Here is a 16,018-nt window from a genome sequence, read left to right as displayed (position 1 = left end):
TTGAACCCTTAACCTTGGGATCTGATTCTGTCTCCAGGTAGGTAGTGTCAGAAACAAATTGAATTAAGAGGACACCCAGCTGTCCACTGGACAAATGCTTGGGGTGTGGGGGAACACCCCCACACATCTGGTCACAGAAATGTTCTTTCTGTATTGAGAATATGAGTAGAGAGGGGAAAATGTTGTTTTTCCCTCTTTTAAGTGGTTCTTTCACTTCTGCTTCTGCCATGAAAAAAATATACCTTGGATGACTAGTGAAAACACAGAAAGCCTGAACCCAACTCATGGACTGGAGTCAAGTCCAGCTGAGCCCCACCTAAAATGAGCTGCACCCCAGTCAATCCATGCACATGTAAGCAAGCAATACATGCTCATTGTTGTAAGCCATATAAGGCTTATAACATGCGGGTCTCTTCTTGTAGCCTTACTGTGGAAACAGCTGATGAATAGAGGTGCCACAAGACAGCTTGGATTCTGATAGCCAACCCTTTCATTTAAGCTAGACTGAATTTTTTTTTTAACTTGCAATCAGAGAGCCATAACTAATATGATCATTATACTGCTTTGATCAATTAACTTGCTTCTAAAATCAAAATAGCACAGCCAACTAAAGAGAAAAAATCAGCTTCTATCATGTTTTGCATCTTACCATCTTCTTGTCTGAAGAGAATCCAACTGCTACCCAACCATCTGTGTCTGCACTCAGCTCAAATTCTACATCAGCCCCTATCATCCGGTAGCTGAGGAAGTAGTCACAGGTCTCTGCATTACAGCCTGGTTTGCCATATCTAGAAGATACATCAAAAGAGACATCACTGCTTCTACTTACTCAAAAGACATTAAGAGAGCATCTACTATGTATCAGGTGGGATGCTAAGCAATATTATTAAACACATTGGATTTTTGCTACCTGGAATCTTAAAAACACAGTTTCACTCCTTAGGAGGAACCTTGGAGATGATCTGCCCCTCTTTATACCCAAGAACTGCCGTCGTGAGATGGGAAGGGGCTTGCCCAAGGTTGTATAGTGAAGTCAGCAGTTGCAACAGGACTTGAACCTGGGTCTCCAAACTCCCAGCCAGTGTTCTCTACATTATACTAATATTAGAGTCTTTTACATGTTAGTTACTACTGAATTATTTCTGAATCCCTTTTAATGGAAAAAGATTCTCCAAGTTAACCATTTAAATTGTTCGTTAATTAAATGTATACCAACTCTTTTTAACTTACAAATTTTCGTAAAATCAAACTAACACAAATTTACAAATTCAATATAAATTAAACTGATAAACCAGGAACATTGAAATTCACAGCATTCTTGCAACAGATGATGGGGCTTTACTGAAAGTAAATTTCTGCTTATGTGCATGTGGTATCTGACTAGATCATACAGGGTCTTTGGAGTTGAGAGCATGTTCTTACTACTCTCTATAGCATGATGACCCAACTCTTCACTTTTGTCTGCTTGAACTGCTGCAAAACCCTCATTTATGCAATACACCAAATGAATACCTCCATCTGGTACTCACGGACCATGAATGAATGCGATATATATTTATAACTTTTTTTTCTTTTTTTTTTGAGATAGAGTCTCACTCTGTTGCCCAGGCTGGAGTGCAGTGGCGGGATCTTGGCTCACTGCAGCCTCCACCTATTGGGTTCAAGCAATTCTCCTGCCTAAGCCTCCCAACTAGTTGGGACTACAGGTGTGGGCCACCACACCTGGCTAATTTTTGTATTTTTAGTAGAGATGGGGTTTCACCATGTTGGTCAGGCTGATCTTGAACTCCTGACCTCAGGTGATCTACCTGCCTTGGCCTCCCAAAGTGCAGGGATGACAGACATGAGCCACTGCACTTGCTTTATTTATAAAATTTGCCTTTGTTCTGTTGGGCTACTTTCTGCTAATACAATTACAAATTCAGGCACTAAAACATACAATATAAGGTGATTATCCAGATAGTGAGATTATGCAGACATTCATGTTTTTTCAAGAGCACCACTCAAATGAAAACACAAATTTAAATTTTCTTTTTTTTTTTTAAATTTATTTATTATTATTATACTGTAAGTTGTAGGGTACATGTGCATAACGTGCAGGTTTGTTACATATGTATACTTGTGCCTTGTTGGTGTGCTGCACCCATACAGAGGATGTGTGGATCCTTTCAGAACTGGCAAGCCCTGGTTTGGGGAACACTGTATTATGCCATTTGCAGAATGGTAGAAAGTTGAAGCAATGGGTGGGACAATCTGTGCGCAGATGGAAGGTATCTAAAGGAACAGGGCATGGGGTGCTAAGTGTTGAGGAGGGGACAGGAATGTACTACTATGTTGGCAGAGATACCTGAGCAGCCAGGAAGAGATATAGGATCAAGGCCACAGGGCACTGGGGTGAAAAAGATGAAAAGGAGCAAGGGAAGTTAAAAAAGGAGTAAATGGACACGAAAACAAGTCACTTTGAAGCCAGTAGAGTACTAAAATTCCCTCCCTTCTCAAAACATCCCCCAGTCACCAGATTTATACATTGCTGACCATCTTCCTCAATAAGAATATTATTGGATATTTTTATGTATTCCTTAGAAATGGCCTTGTAATCCAAAGAAAGCTCAAAGCCCCTGTATTCAATTTTTCCTCCTTAGACCTCAAGTACTGAACAACAGCAAAATCAGAACCTTCAGTGCAGTGACCATCAGAACTTTGCCCCTGGCCAGCAAACTGCCCCGACCATCAAATTACTCAGGGGCAACTTGTTTTAGGAAGTAAAGGGTTCAAAGGAGGAGGCTTTCCCAAAGAAGCAGAGCTGTCTAGATGGGAGGCCCATTGTCCACACGACTGTTTTCTAGCCCAGTCTGTCATGTCGCGTGATACTACTAATAATCATGTAGAGACTCACCATGCCCGAGATAACAAGCTAGCAACAATGAATGCTTAATGACTAATTAGAATCACACAGATATCCATAGGTCATGACTATTTATTAAAAAAGGAATTGGGTATTAAACATGTTTATAATTGCCTGCCTTGCAATGTTATTCAGCCCCTGCTGAATAAGCACGGACACATTCTGCGTCCCATGAGTCTTCTGCATATCAGCAATTGGTGAGTAGAAGACACCTGGAGCAATGGTGGTACAGCTACAAAAGAACCATGGAAGAATGGTCCGGGGCCCAGGACATACTAAAGTTAAAAGGCCTTTAAGACTGAAAAGCGGGATGGCCATTACGAAACTTCACAACCCTGCTGAGGTGATGAAGGAGCTCAGGTCCCCTGATCAGAAGGAACTGCATGCAATTTAAATACTACCCTGAGAAGTAAATCAGTCTTAGCCTTAAAGTTATCCAACCTGCGGTTCCACCAACCTAAAGCATCCCTTAGTTTTTCCACAGTCGTCCACTTTGATTTTGGCAAATGGATCCACAGGAGGAGCAGTAGGGAAGGGGTAACCTGGGCAGTGAGAATAAAGAAGGGTTAGAAAATCCAGTAACAACTGTTCCAATGAGAATTTTTAAAAATGTGTTGACTGTTTTTTCTCACACATATTGAGAAATGTTTGAGGACTCAGAAAACAGCTTTGATGAAGCCTAATCATCCCCTTCATGGGGGAGGGTGCAGGACACACACCTTTGGACCTAATCTTGTATGTGAACTGGGAGTAGGTGTGTCTTTTTCTCATTTTACAGGAGAGGAACCTGGGGCACTCAGAGAGGCACAATTTCATATAACCACGTGCTTACCGCTGTCCCCTGAGAGTTTGAGAATCATACTTTTAATACAATATACATGCTCTAAGAGAAAAAAGTTAACAATGATACATTTATATACTTGATAGTGGGGTTTTTCCATTTCCTTATTTATTTTTTTATTTTTGAAACAGAGTCTCGCTCTGTCGCCCAGGCTGGAGTGCAGTGGCGTAATCTCAGCTTGCTGCAACCTCCGCCTCCTGGGTTCAAGCCATTCTCCTGCCTTAGCCTCTGGAGTAGCTGGCACTACAGGCGTCCACCACGCCCGGCTAATTTTTTGTATTTTCAGTAGAGACGGGGTTTCACCATGTTAGCCAGGATGGTCTTGATCTCCTGACCTCGTGATCCGCCCCCCAAAGTATCCATTTATATACTTGATAATAGGATTTTTCCATTCCATTTTTAACTTCCATTTTGCATTAAGCTGTAGGTAACATTTTCTTATGTCACTAAATTCTTTATTTTTGTTTTTTGTTGTTTTTGAGACAGAGTCTCACTCTGTTGCCCAGGTTGGTGAGCAGTGGTGCGATCCTGGCTCACTGAAACCTCTGCCTCCCAGGTTCAAGCGATTCTCTTGCCTCAGCCTCTGGAGTAGCTGGGATTACAGGAACCTGTCATCACACTCGGCTGATTTTTGTATTTTTAATAGAGACAGGATTTCACCATATTGCCTAGGCTGGTCTCGAACTCCTGACCTCAATTGATCCACCGTCCTGAGCCTCCCAAAGTGCTGGGGTTACAGGTGTGAGCCACCACACCCAGCTTGTCACTAAATTCTTTAAACACATCACTTCTAACAGTTGTCTGTCTTTCTTATATTACCATAATGCACCAAACCATACATTGAAGGGTAAGGCTGCATTATGCCTCCACTTTGTGAGAGAAATCTTTTCTCCTAGACTGTTTACTCCATGTACACAGGAACCATGTGTGACTTATCTTGTATTCTCTGCCCAGCATAGTGGCACTGGACACTGAATAAATGACTGTCAAATGAACAAATAAAATCACCCACAGATATTAGGAAATGTAAATCAGTACAAACTTTTACGTTTTTTCTTTGGGATTTGTAACTTTTTTTTTTTAAAGTGAGACTTTGCTAATTTTCTCTATTAGATTTATTATACTTTTAAAAAAGCCACCAGGTCACACTTTTCAGGCACACTTCTGTGCACTCTGAATAGTCCATTTTTACTATCCTAGATCTTATCACATGATAAAGTACAATCCTAACTTTTTACCACCTAAGTAATTGGGTCAAACGCATTACTTTTTCTAGTTTTATGCTTATTTTATGCTAGGTCCTATATCTGCTTCAGTACCATAGACCAGGGGTCCCCAATCCCCAGGCCACTGACCAGTACCAGTCCATGGCCTATTAGGAACTAGGCTGCACAGCAGGAGGTGAGTTGCAGGCAAGTAAGAGAAGCTTCACCTGTATTTACAGCCACTCCCCATGGCTTGCAAAACTGCCTGAGCTCTGCCTCCTCTCAGATCAGCAGTGGCATTAGATTCTCATAGGAGTGGGATCCCTATTGTGAACTGCACATGTGAGTGATCTAGGTTGTGCACTTCTTATGATAATCTAATGCCTGATGATCTGTCACTGTCTCCCATCACCCCCAGATGGGACCGTCTAGTTGCAGGAAAACAAGCTCAGGGCTCCCACTGATTCTACATTATGGTGAGTTGTATAATTATTTCATTATATATTACAATGTCATAATAATAGAAATAAAGTGCGTGATAAAAGTAAGGTACTTGAATCATCCCAAAACCATCCCCTTGACCCAGTCCATGGAAAAATTGTCTTCCATTAAACCAGTCCCTGGTGTCAAAAAGGCTGGGGGCTGCTGCTATAGACTGAGTCCTGACTTGAATGAGTTTTGTTTTTCTCTGAATAGTTATTGAGCCACTACGAACCACTGTATGTTAAGCAGCTTCATATACCTTCTTCCTCTTACTTCTCACTACAATCCTGAGGCCATTTTTCTCAGAATATTTATCCAGGAATTCAACAATTGTTCACTTGCATGTTTTTGAAATTCTATAGTTCACGGACAATCTCTTTTAATGTTGCATCTGACTCAGGTTCCCCATCTTCTTCCATTTTCAAACATATCATCCTCACTACTTCCGGGCATCTAGAATAATACATCAGCATACAGCAGATTTCCAGCTCAATAAATACAAGTTATTATTACTACTGGATTATTATCACTTTTTTTTTTTTTTTTTGAGACAGAGTCTTGCTCGGTCGCCCAGGCTGGAGTGCAATGGCACAATCTCAGCTCACTGCAACCTCTGCCTCCCGGGTTCAAGCAATTCTCCTGCCTCGGCCTCTTGAGTAGCTGGGATTACAGGCACCCACCACCACGCCTGGCTAATTTTCGTATTTTCCATAGAGACGGGGTTTCACCACGTTGGACAGGCTGGTCTCAAACTGCTGACCTCGTGATCTGCCTGCCTCAGCCTCCCTAAATGCTGGGATTACAGGTGTGAGCCACTGCACCTGGCCCTATTATCCCTATTAAATTTTGTAAACTGGCTTGAGAAGTAATAACCATTGGGTACAATTGTCTCTTTAAGAACAACAGGTTTCTAAACTCCAAATGAAAGCAAATTTTGGAACAAAGCTCACTTATAAATGTTCTGAACTAGTTTGTTCATGTTGGCAAATGGCTTCTCAGGGCTTTTCTAGCACTAATTTTCTATTATCATATATGCTTCTAAACCTTGTAATAGGAACTTGTGTTCTGTCGAATGCACTTGGACACGCCTTTAATAACATTTTCCTCTTACATTGCAAACTTTTGAAAAATAAAGGATTTGGCCTTTGTCCCTGGTTTCTGGGAGAGAAACTCTAAATCCTTGGAATTTCCCAAGTAATGGGAGTGTTTTTGTTCTTCATGAGCCCCTTGGATCACACCTGAGTTAATGCCGAGCAATGAGATGACTCAGAATAGAGGCTGGTCACTGGAAAAACCATGTGATTAGAAGGTTGGGGCTTTGTGCTAGACCTACCTCTAGGGGGGGTTGTGGGGCTGGAGATTGAGTTTAACCATGTGGCCAATGATTAAATCAATCATGCCAACATAGTGAGACCCCAATAAAAACTCTGGACACTGAATCTCAGTGCAGCTTCCTGGTTAAACACATTGATGTGATGGGAGGGCAATGTGCTAATCCTACGAGGAGAAGGCATGGAAACTCTGCCTTTGGGAGCCCCTCAGACCTCACCCTATGTGTCTTTTCATTGACTGTTCCTGAGTTGTATCCTTTATAACAAAACTGTCATAGTACAAATAGCACTTTTTTTGCCTGAGTTCTGTGAAACATTCTAGCAAATAACAGAAGTTGAAGTGGGAAGCTTCTTCTATCTTGTGGGAAGACCCCACATCTATAGCCAGTTGGTCTGAGGTGTGGACAGTCTTATTGTGAACCATGCCCTTTCACTTGTGGGATCTGCACTAACTCTGGGTCATTAGTGTAGGAACTGAATTGCAGTACACCAGTGGGGAGTTGATATTGGAATATAAGCAGAGCAGAATTAGATTTTTTTCCTGAAATTAAATGATCTCTATTTGGTATAAAATAAGTTTGGACCATGTACCAATATTTAAGCTCTTGTCTCAGCTACAACCCAGCCTTCTATAGGCTGAGTACTCTGCAAACCACTTCTCCTTTGCCAGGTGCTTAGACTCTGCCAATAGCAAGCATTAGAGGAAGGCACGTGGGGGGAAAGAGGATTGTTCCTTCCTGTGTGATTGCTGTTCCAATAAGCAAGTTCTCAGCAACTCTACTTCATCCTGGCAGTTGGTCTGAGTTCTGAGTTCGGTGCTAGGCTCCCATAACAAGCCTCATCCCATGCTGCTCCAAGGTATCAGCAGCAGCTGAGCACAGCCTCATTCTCAAAGGATGGGTCACAGCTCTGTAAGGCCCTGGTCTGGGACCTTTTTATAATCTCAAGCCCTTCTCTTTGCAACTCCAGCCCCAGGGGTGGTAACTTTCCTGAAGTTATTTTCTGTATGCTATCTTGGTACTTCCTTTTTGCTTCTCCAGTCCTGCAACTTCTTACTTAGACAATTCCCTGGGCTGGTCTTTTGTTTAAACAGTTAGTATGATTTCTATCTTTCTTACTGGACCTTGACTGATACAGACTAAATGGATTAACCTTTGAATACTGACACAATGTGTTTGCCAAAACTGTAGCTTATTAGTACTTATCTGAAGGCTACAAAATAAAGACATTCAATAGGATCTATGTTTTATATGCATTACATAATCCTAATGGGAAATTATTTTAATTGTAGAATTCTAACTACCCTAGGTGCACAGAATTAAATTGATATTTCTTCATTTATGGAACACTAATTATCAGTCTATGCAAAGCCAATCCGAGATTTTTCTTTTTCTTTTTTTCTTTCAGATGGAGTCTTGCTCTGTTGCCCAGGCTGGAGTGCAGTGGCGTGATCTCAGCTCACTGCAAGCTCCGCCTCCCGGGTTCACGTCATTCTCCTGCCTCAGCCTCCCAAGTAGTTGGGACTACAGGTGCCCACCACCACGCCCAGCTAATTTTTTGCATTTTTAGTAGAGATGGGGTTTCACCGTGTTAGCCAGGATGGTCTTGATTTCCTGACCTGGTGATCTCCTGACCTGGTTATTCTCCTGACCTGGTGATTCGGCCTCCCAAAGTGCTGGGATTACAGGCGTGAGCCACCGTGCCCGGCACCAATCTTAGATTTTTTCTCCAATCCATCACTAATTCCATTTTATTCCCCACCTTAGACACAAGATCCAGTGTATTTCATGCATATCCTTCTCCCAAGGATAGAAGTTTTAACAAAAAATGAACACTCTGACACATACGTCTTAGAAAAGCAATATTTTACTATGATAAACTGAAAGTACACATTAGCAATAATGGATAACAGAAAATTTGGTGGTAGGGGTAAGGTTTTCATCTCAGTACGTTCCATGTAGCATGGAATTCTCCCTGTCCAGGGTAAAGTCCTGCCAGGTTGCAGAAAGTTTTTCATATTCCCGAGATCATCATCCTGAAACTCTTGCATGATTACCTTACAAGATAATTACCAAGTGGCCTTCAACAGATCCTGGATGTAAGGTTCAGGTTCTAGGCACAATTTCTCACTCTGCCAACAGCACCCCTTGCCATGTTGCCCACAGCTGCACTGCATTAGCCTGTTTATAGCCATGCACAAAGTCTGGAAATGCCCACACAGAGCAGACCAGTGAGGGCCCACTGCAACTTACCGTTCACCTCTATGTTTATTTTTACATAGGTGTGCTCTTAATATTTCACTTGTATATGTTTTAATTTGCATAAATGACACTGTGCAGAACATCTCATTCTGTTTATTTTTTCCCTTTGGAAATCTAGCCACATATGTAAGACTGAATATTATTCAGTCATAAAAAATGAAGTACTGATATATGTTACAACATGGACGTACCTTCATTATATAATCTCATTTACATGAAATGTCCAGGATAAGGTTGGGCGCAGTGACTCATGCCTGTAATCCCACCACTTTAGGAGGCTGAGGCAGGCAGATTACTTGAGGTCAGGAGTTTGAGACCAGCCTGGCCAACATGGCGAAACCCTGTCTCTACTAAAAATACAAAAAAAAAAAAAAAAAAAAAAAGCCGGGTGTAGTGGTACACACCTGTAGTTCCAGCTACTTGGGAGGCTGAGGAAGAATTGCTTGAATCTGGGAGGTGGAGGTTGCAGTGAGCTGAGATTGCACCACTGTATTCCAGCCTGGGCGACAGAGCAAGACTCCATCTCAACAACAACAACAAAAAAATGTCCAGGATGACAAATATTGAAACAGCAAGATTAGTGGTTGCCTCGAGCTGGGGTAGGGAGGAGGGAAACGAGGGACTGCAGAGTGATAGCTAAAGGGTATAGGGTTTCTTTTGGGGATGATGCAAATGTTCTAAAATTGATTGTGGTGACAAATGCACAACCCTGCGAATATACTAAAAAGTGCTGCATTGTACATTGTAAATGGGTGAATTGTGTGGTATGTGAGTTATATTTCAATAAAACTGTTGCAGAAAAAAAAGAAAAGAAAAAAAAAACAATGGATGTCTTGCATCCCATTCCCTCCCTTCACATACCCAGTTCTGACTCAAGTGTCATGTACATGATTGATGGAATCAAAATCGTATCCAGAACTCAGGATTCCAGGTAATACTCTAGCCTCTGCATCAGGGGCCGGAACACTAGAGAGTCTGGGGTAGATGCAGAGAGAGTTCATCTATCTTACTCGTCAAATTTCTCCTTTTTAATTTCATATGTAGTTTATGTGTATTTTCACCCTTTCCCTTGATTAGTCATGCCAGAAATTTGTGTATCTTATGAGAGTTTTCAAACAGTCCACATTCAGTTGGGGTCATCACTCTCATTTTCACATGTGTTTTCCATTTCATTTATTCCCACCCAGATCTGTTATTTCCTTCCTTTTCGTTTCCATTTTGAATTAAATGCTTAGCTTACTTTTTTGTTGTTGTTTGTTTTGAGACGGAGTCTCACTCTGTCACCCAGGCTGGAGTGCAGCAGCGTGATCTCGGCTCACTACAACCTTTGCCTCCCAGGTTCAAGCGATTCTCCTGCCTCAGCCTCCCGAGTAGCTGAGAATACAGGCGCCCACCACCATGCCTGGCTAATTTTTTTGTATTTTAGTGGAGACAGGGTTTCACGGTGTTAGCCAGGATGGTCTCGATCTCCTGACCGCGTGATCCACCTGCCTAGGCCTCCCAAAGTGCTGGGATTACAGGTGTGAGCCACTGCACCCAACCTTTTATTATTATTATTAATTAATTATTATTATTATTTTTTTGAGACAGGGTCTTGCTCTGTCACCCAGGCTGGAGTGCACTGGTGCAATGACGGCTCACTGCAATATCCGCCTCCTGGGCTCAGGTGATCCTCCTACCTCACCCTTCCAAGTTGCTGGGACCACAGGCATGAGCCACCACACCCAGCTAATTTTTTAAATTTTTTGTAGAGACAGGATTTTGCCATGTTGCTCAGGCTGGTCTCAAACTCTCGGGCTCAAGTGATCCGCCCCTCTCAGCCTTCCAAAGTGCTGAGATTACAGTTGTAAGTCACCACACCAAGCCTCTAATCTTTCTTATTTTCTGATAAATGTATTCAAAACTATAAATTTCCCTCTAAGCTCTCTTTTAGATTCACGCCAGATATTTTGACATGCAATGCTTAGATGGTCATTATATGCATATATCTTAATTTTCTTTATGATTTTCTCCTTAACATATAGGTTAATATTGTTGTTTTTACTTACAGACATAGGTGATTTTTCCCCTTATACTTTTGTTAATTTCAAATTTTATGGCATTGGAATCAGAAGACATCTGTATGATGTAAACTGTAATTTGTTGACTTTCTTATATTCTGGTATATGGCTGATTTTAGTGGATTTATGTGCTCAAAAAGAGTATGATTTTGTATTTGTGGATTTTACATATCTATTTAATTGAACTTATCATTCATATAATTGAAATTATATGATATATATCTATATATCTATTATATGATATATAGCTATATCTTTTATTTTTATTTTTTGGAGACAGGGCCTCACTGTGTCACCCAGGCTAGAGTGCAGTGGCACAGTCATGGCTCATTGCAGCCTCAAATTCCTGGACTCAAGCCATCCTCTTGCCTCAGCACCCCAAGCAGCTGGGACCATAGGCAGGTGCCACCATGCCTGGCTAATTTTTTTTATTTTGTATAGAGAATATGTTGTCTAGGCTGGTCTCAAACTCCTGGTCTCAAAGCTATCCTCCCGCCTTGGTCTCCCTATATCTTTCATTTTAAAACTTTGTTTGATTTTTCAATACCAAGGGTGGTATGTCCAATTACAAATGTCGGTTTATATTTTGCTCTACACTATTTCCATCAGTTATTGCTTTTATTTGGACACTATACTGTTACAGGTAAACATCCCTGATTGGTTTCTTCTATCGGCATATGACATAATTTGCTCCTTATATTTTATCTTCTATATTTTGTCCGATGTTACTGTCATCTTGGTTTTCTTATGGTTCATCTTTGCCTAAAATATCATTTTCCATTCCTTCAGAAATATTTTGTATAGTACTTATGCATTTATGTATGTGATCAAAACTCTTCTGTAATGTTCCTTTCTCATTGTGTACTTGTCTGGTTTTGCTAATAAGGTTATGTTATCCTCATAAAACAAGCTGGAAACTATTCCTTCTTTGAGTGTCCCTTGAAATAATGTGTTTAAGATTAGCATCAGCTGTCACTTGAGTGTCTGGTAGAACTGAGCCTGGAGTTTTCTTGGTTGGAAGATGTTTTTAACTGATTCAATTTCTTTGATGGGTAAAAAATTATTTGGCTTTTCTAATTTTTCTTGAGTCCGTTTTTGGTAAGTTGCATTTTTTTCTAGGAATTTGTCCATTTAAATTTTCAAGTGTATTGGCATAAAGCTGTTCGCTGTATTTCTTATTAGCTTATCTGCTTTCACTTTTAGTGAGCTATAATTCACATACCGTAAAATTCACCTTTTTCAAGTATACAGATCGGTGTTTTTTAATGTATTCATAAGGTTATGCAACCATCACCACTATCTAATTCACAAACACTTCCATGATTCCAAGAAGAATCCCTGTACCTGTTAGCAGTCACTCCCAATTCCCCCTCCTCTCAGTTCCTGGCAACCATGAATCTACTTTCTACCTCTGTGGATTTGCTTATTCTGGACATTTTATATCAATGGAATCATACAGCATGTGGCCTTTTGTGTCTGGCTTCCTTCACTTAGCATAATATTTTCAAGGTTCATGGCAGCATGTATCAGAACTTCATTCCTTTTTCTGGCTAAATAATATTCCATTGTATGGATCAACCACATACATGTGTACATCCATTCATCAGTTTGATAGGCATTTGGGTTGTTTCCATTTTTTGGCTATTATGAATAGTGCTGCTATGGACAAGTTTTTGTGTGAACATATGTTTCCAGTTCCCTTGGAGTAGAACTGCTGCATCATATGGTAATTCTGTGTTTAACTTTTTGAGAAACTGCCAACCTATTTTCCAAAGTAGCTGCACCATTTCACATCCTTACCAACAATGTATGAGAGGTCCAATTTCTTCACATCCTTGCCAGGACTTGTTATTTTCCTTTAAAAAAAAATCACCATCCTAGTGGGTGTGAAGTGGTATCTCATTATGATTTGGATTTGCATTTCCTTAACAGTCAATGATGTTGGGCATCTTTTCATGCGCTTGTTGGCAATTTGTATGTCTTCTCTGGAAAAATGTCTTTTTAAAGCTTTTTTCTATTTTTAAATTGGATTATCCTTTTATTAAGTTGTAATAATCACAATTAGCTTTTAAATCTCTGCTATGTCTGAGGTTCCCCCTTTGTCATTCTTATTTTTTTCTTGACTAATTTTGCCAGATGGTTAACTTCATATGTCAATTTGGCTGGCCAAAGTGCCCAGATATGTGGTTTAAAGAACCTGAATATTTCTTTAAGGGTGTTTTAGGAGTGGATGAACATTTAAGTGGGTGGGCCAGGTGCGATGGCTCATGCCTATAATCCCAGCACTTTGGCCAAGGCAGGTGGATCACGAGGTCAGGGGTTCAAGACCAGCCTGACCAACATGGTGAAACCCTGTCTCTACTAAAAATACAAAAATTAGCCAGGTGTGGTGGGACCCACCTGTAATCCCAGCTACTCGGGAAGCTGAGGCAGGAGAATCGCTTGAACCCAAGAGGAGTAGGTTGCAGTGAGCCAAGATCGCACCATTGTACTCCAGCCTGGGTGACAGAGCGAGACTCCGCCTCAACAACAACAACCACCAAAAAAAAAAAAAAAAAAAAATTTAAGTAGGTGGACTCTGAGCAAAGTAGATTGCCCTCCATAATACAAGTTGGCCTCATCCAATCAGTCAAAGACCTGAAGAGAACAAAAAGAGTGACCTCCACCAAGCAATGTAGCAGCAGATGGCCTCCGGACTTGACTTGCAAACATCAGCTCATCCCTGGGTCTCCAGCCTGCCAACCCATCTTGCAGATTGTGGAACCTGCCAGCCTCCATAATCATGTGAACCAATTCCTTAAAATAAATCTGTCTACATAGATACATATCCTATTGGTTTTGTTTCTCTGGAAAACCCTGATTATACACTTATCTGTCTTATTAAGTTTTCAAAGAATCACTTTTGGCTTTGTGGATCCCCTTTACTGAATATTTGGTTTCTATTTCATTAATCCTGCTATATCTTTATTATTTCGTTATTTGTTTCCTTCTACTATCTTCAGATTTATTCCCTTCTTTCTCTCACTTCACAGTTTTCGGTCTTTCTTCTTTTCTTTTATCAGTTTAAATCCAACAGCCAACTGCCTCCAGGGGTTTCTCCCTGGATATTCCACAAGCAAATCAATTCCAGATGAGTTCCTCCACCTCCCAAAAGCTCTTGCTCCTATGTTTCTTATCTTAGTGGATAATCCCACTAGCCACTTACAGTCTTGCAATCCTGAAGCCTCAGTCCTAAGTTTCTCCCTTTCCCCAACCTGGCACATTTACTCAGTCATCACTTCCTGTTATTCCTTTTATTTGAGACAGGGTCTCACTCTGTCACCCAGACTGGAGTACAGTGGTGTGAACATGGCTCACGGTAGCCTCAACCTCCTGGGCTCAAGTGATCCTCCTGCCTCAGCCTCCCATGTAGCTGGGACCACAGGTGTGCGCCACCATGCCCAGTTAAGTTTTTTATCTTTTTGTAGAGATGCGGTATCTCTTTGTTGCCCAAGGCTGATCTCAAACTCCGAGGCTCCTCTCGAAGTGTTGGGATTATAGGCATGGACCACTGCACTTGACCACTTCTTGTTATTCCTACCTCAGAAACCAGAGCCTGACTTTTGTCTGTAGCTCTACCTCTTATCTGGTTCTCTGGCTTCTCTCTCACTCCTTCCGCCCTGCCGCCATCTTTTTGAAAAAGAAATCTTTTTTTTTTTTTTTTTTTTTTTTTTTGAGACAGTCTTGCTCTGTCGCCCAGGCTGGAGTGCAATGGCACGATCTTGGCTCATCATAACCTCTGCCTCCCAGGTTCAAGTGATTCTCCTGCCTCAGCCTCCTGAGTAGCTGGGATTACAGGCACCTGCCGTCATGCCCAGCTAATTTTTGTATTTTTATAGATACAGGTTTCACCGTGTTGGCCAGGTTGGTCTTGAACTCCTGACCTCAGGGGATCCGCCTGCCTCGGCTTTCCAAAGTGCTGGAATTACAGGCCATCTCACCCGGCCTGAAGCAGAAATCTAATGCTGTCATCCCACTGCTCCTCATAGTACTCCTCAACATTCCATCTCCCCTACACCTACCTGTCCTCCTTAGTCTTGAGACATATGTGTTGAACCACCCAGACACAGCCAGCTTTTCCCTCTTCCCTTCGCTCTGTCCATTCCCCCATTTTTCACCACTTAAATTGTTTTGGCTTGTTCCTTTCTCTCCATTTTCCATTTTGATGCTATTTTTTTCCCTCTAAAATAAAAACCTGAATGAGACTAAATAATATTGGCTTGGGGCTTTTCTAAAAAAGGGTGTATCAATTCTTCTCCTTCCATTTCTTTCCTTCTTCTGACATGGACTCTATAAGCTCTTTCAGTAACTTCTGTTTTGGAGAACAATTTGAGCCATTTTTTTTTCTCTCCCTCCTTTCCTCTCTATTATTTTATACTCCCTTCATTTATTCCTGAACCACGAGAGGTACTTATTTTCTTGGTTGATTTTTTAGGTTCTCAATCTGGCTTTGTGGTTTCCATTCTTGTCTAATTCAAGAAACTATCTTTTCCTTTTTTGCAATCCCTTGAGCCTGTTTTGCCATATTCTACTGAGTGGTTAATGGCTTCTGGTTTGCTATTTATTGCTTCTAATTAACTGCTTGGCTCACAGCCTTTAGGTATTAATTTAGTACTCGATTCCTTGAAGTTTAAGTTTTAATTGTCTGGCCACACCATTCAGTTTCATCCGAGAACTATTGCATCAGCCTCTTTCTGGATGGCCTCAATTTTTGTTCCTTCTCTTTTCAGGGTCGTATTATGAAGTAAAAATATCAAGGGGTTTTATAAGGTGTAAAGTTCCACACAGAAGTGAATTCAGTCTTCATGGTGGCACTCCACTGCTTAGGAAACTGTAGGCCCTAACTGTCTACCATATCAGTTCCGAACCCACCCTCTCAAGTTCACTCACAAA

The 16,018-nt window shown here is 41.2% G+C and overlaps 1 protein-coding gene across 1 annotated transcript in view; it reads right to left on the bottom strand.

Moving 5' to 3' along the window:
• Positions 1-16,018, bottom strand: part of FRRS1L (ferric chelate reductase 1 like) — a 32,057-nt gene that overhangs the window by 10,736 nt on the left and 5,303 nt on the right. Inside the window, exons 2-3 of the mRNA XM_025360159.1 lie at positions 3,363-3,447; positions 650-788 (exon numbers count right to left, since the gene is read on the bottom strand). Coding sequence (XP_025215944.1) covers positions 650-788; positions 3,363-3,447 — 224 coding nt within the window. The remainder of the gene's footprint in view (positions 1-649; positions 789-3,362; positions 3,448-16,018) is intronic.

The sequence above is a fragment of the Theropithecus gelada genome, chromosome 15 (assembly GCF_003255815.1).
Source record: "Theropithecus gelada isolate Dixy chromosome 15, Tgel_1.0, whole genome shotgun sequence".
Taxonomy (NCBI): domain Eukaryota; kingdom Metazoa; phylum Chordata; class Mammalia; order Primates; family Cercopithecidae; genus Theropithecus; species Theropithecus gelada.
This window is presented reverse-complemented; position numbering and strand designations above follow the sequence as displayed.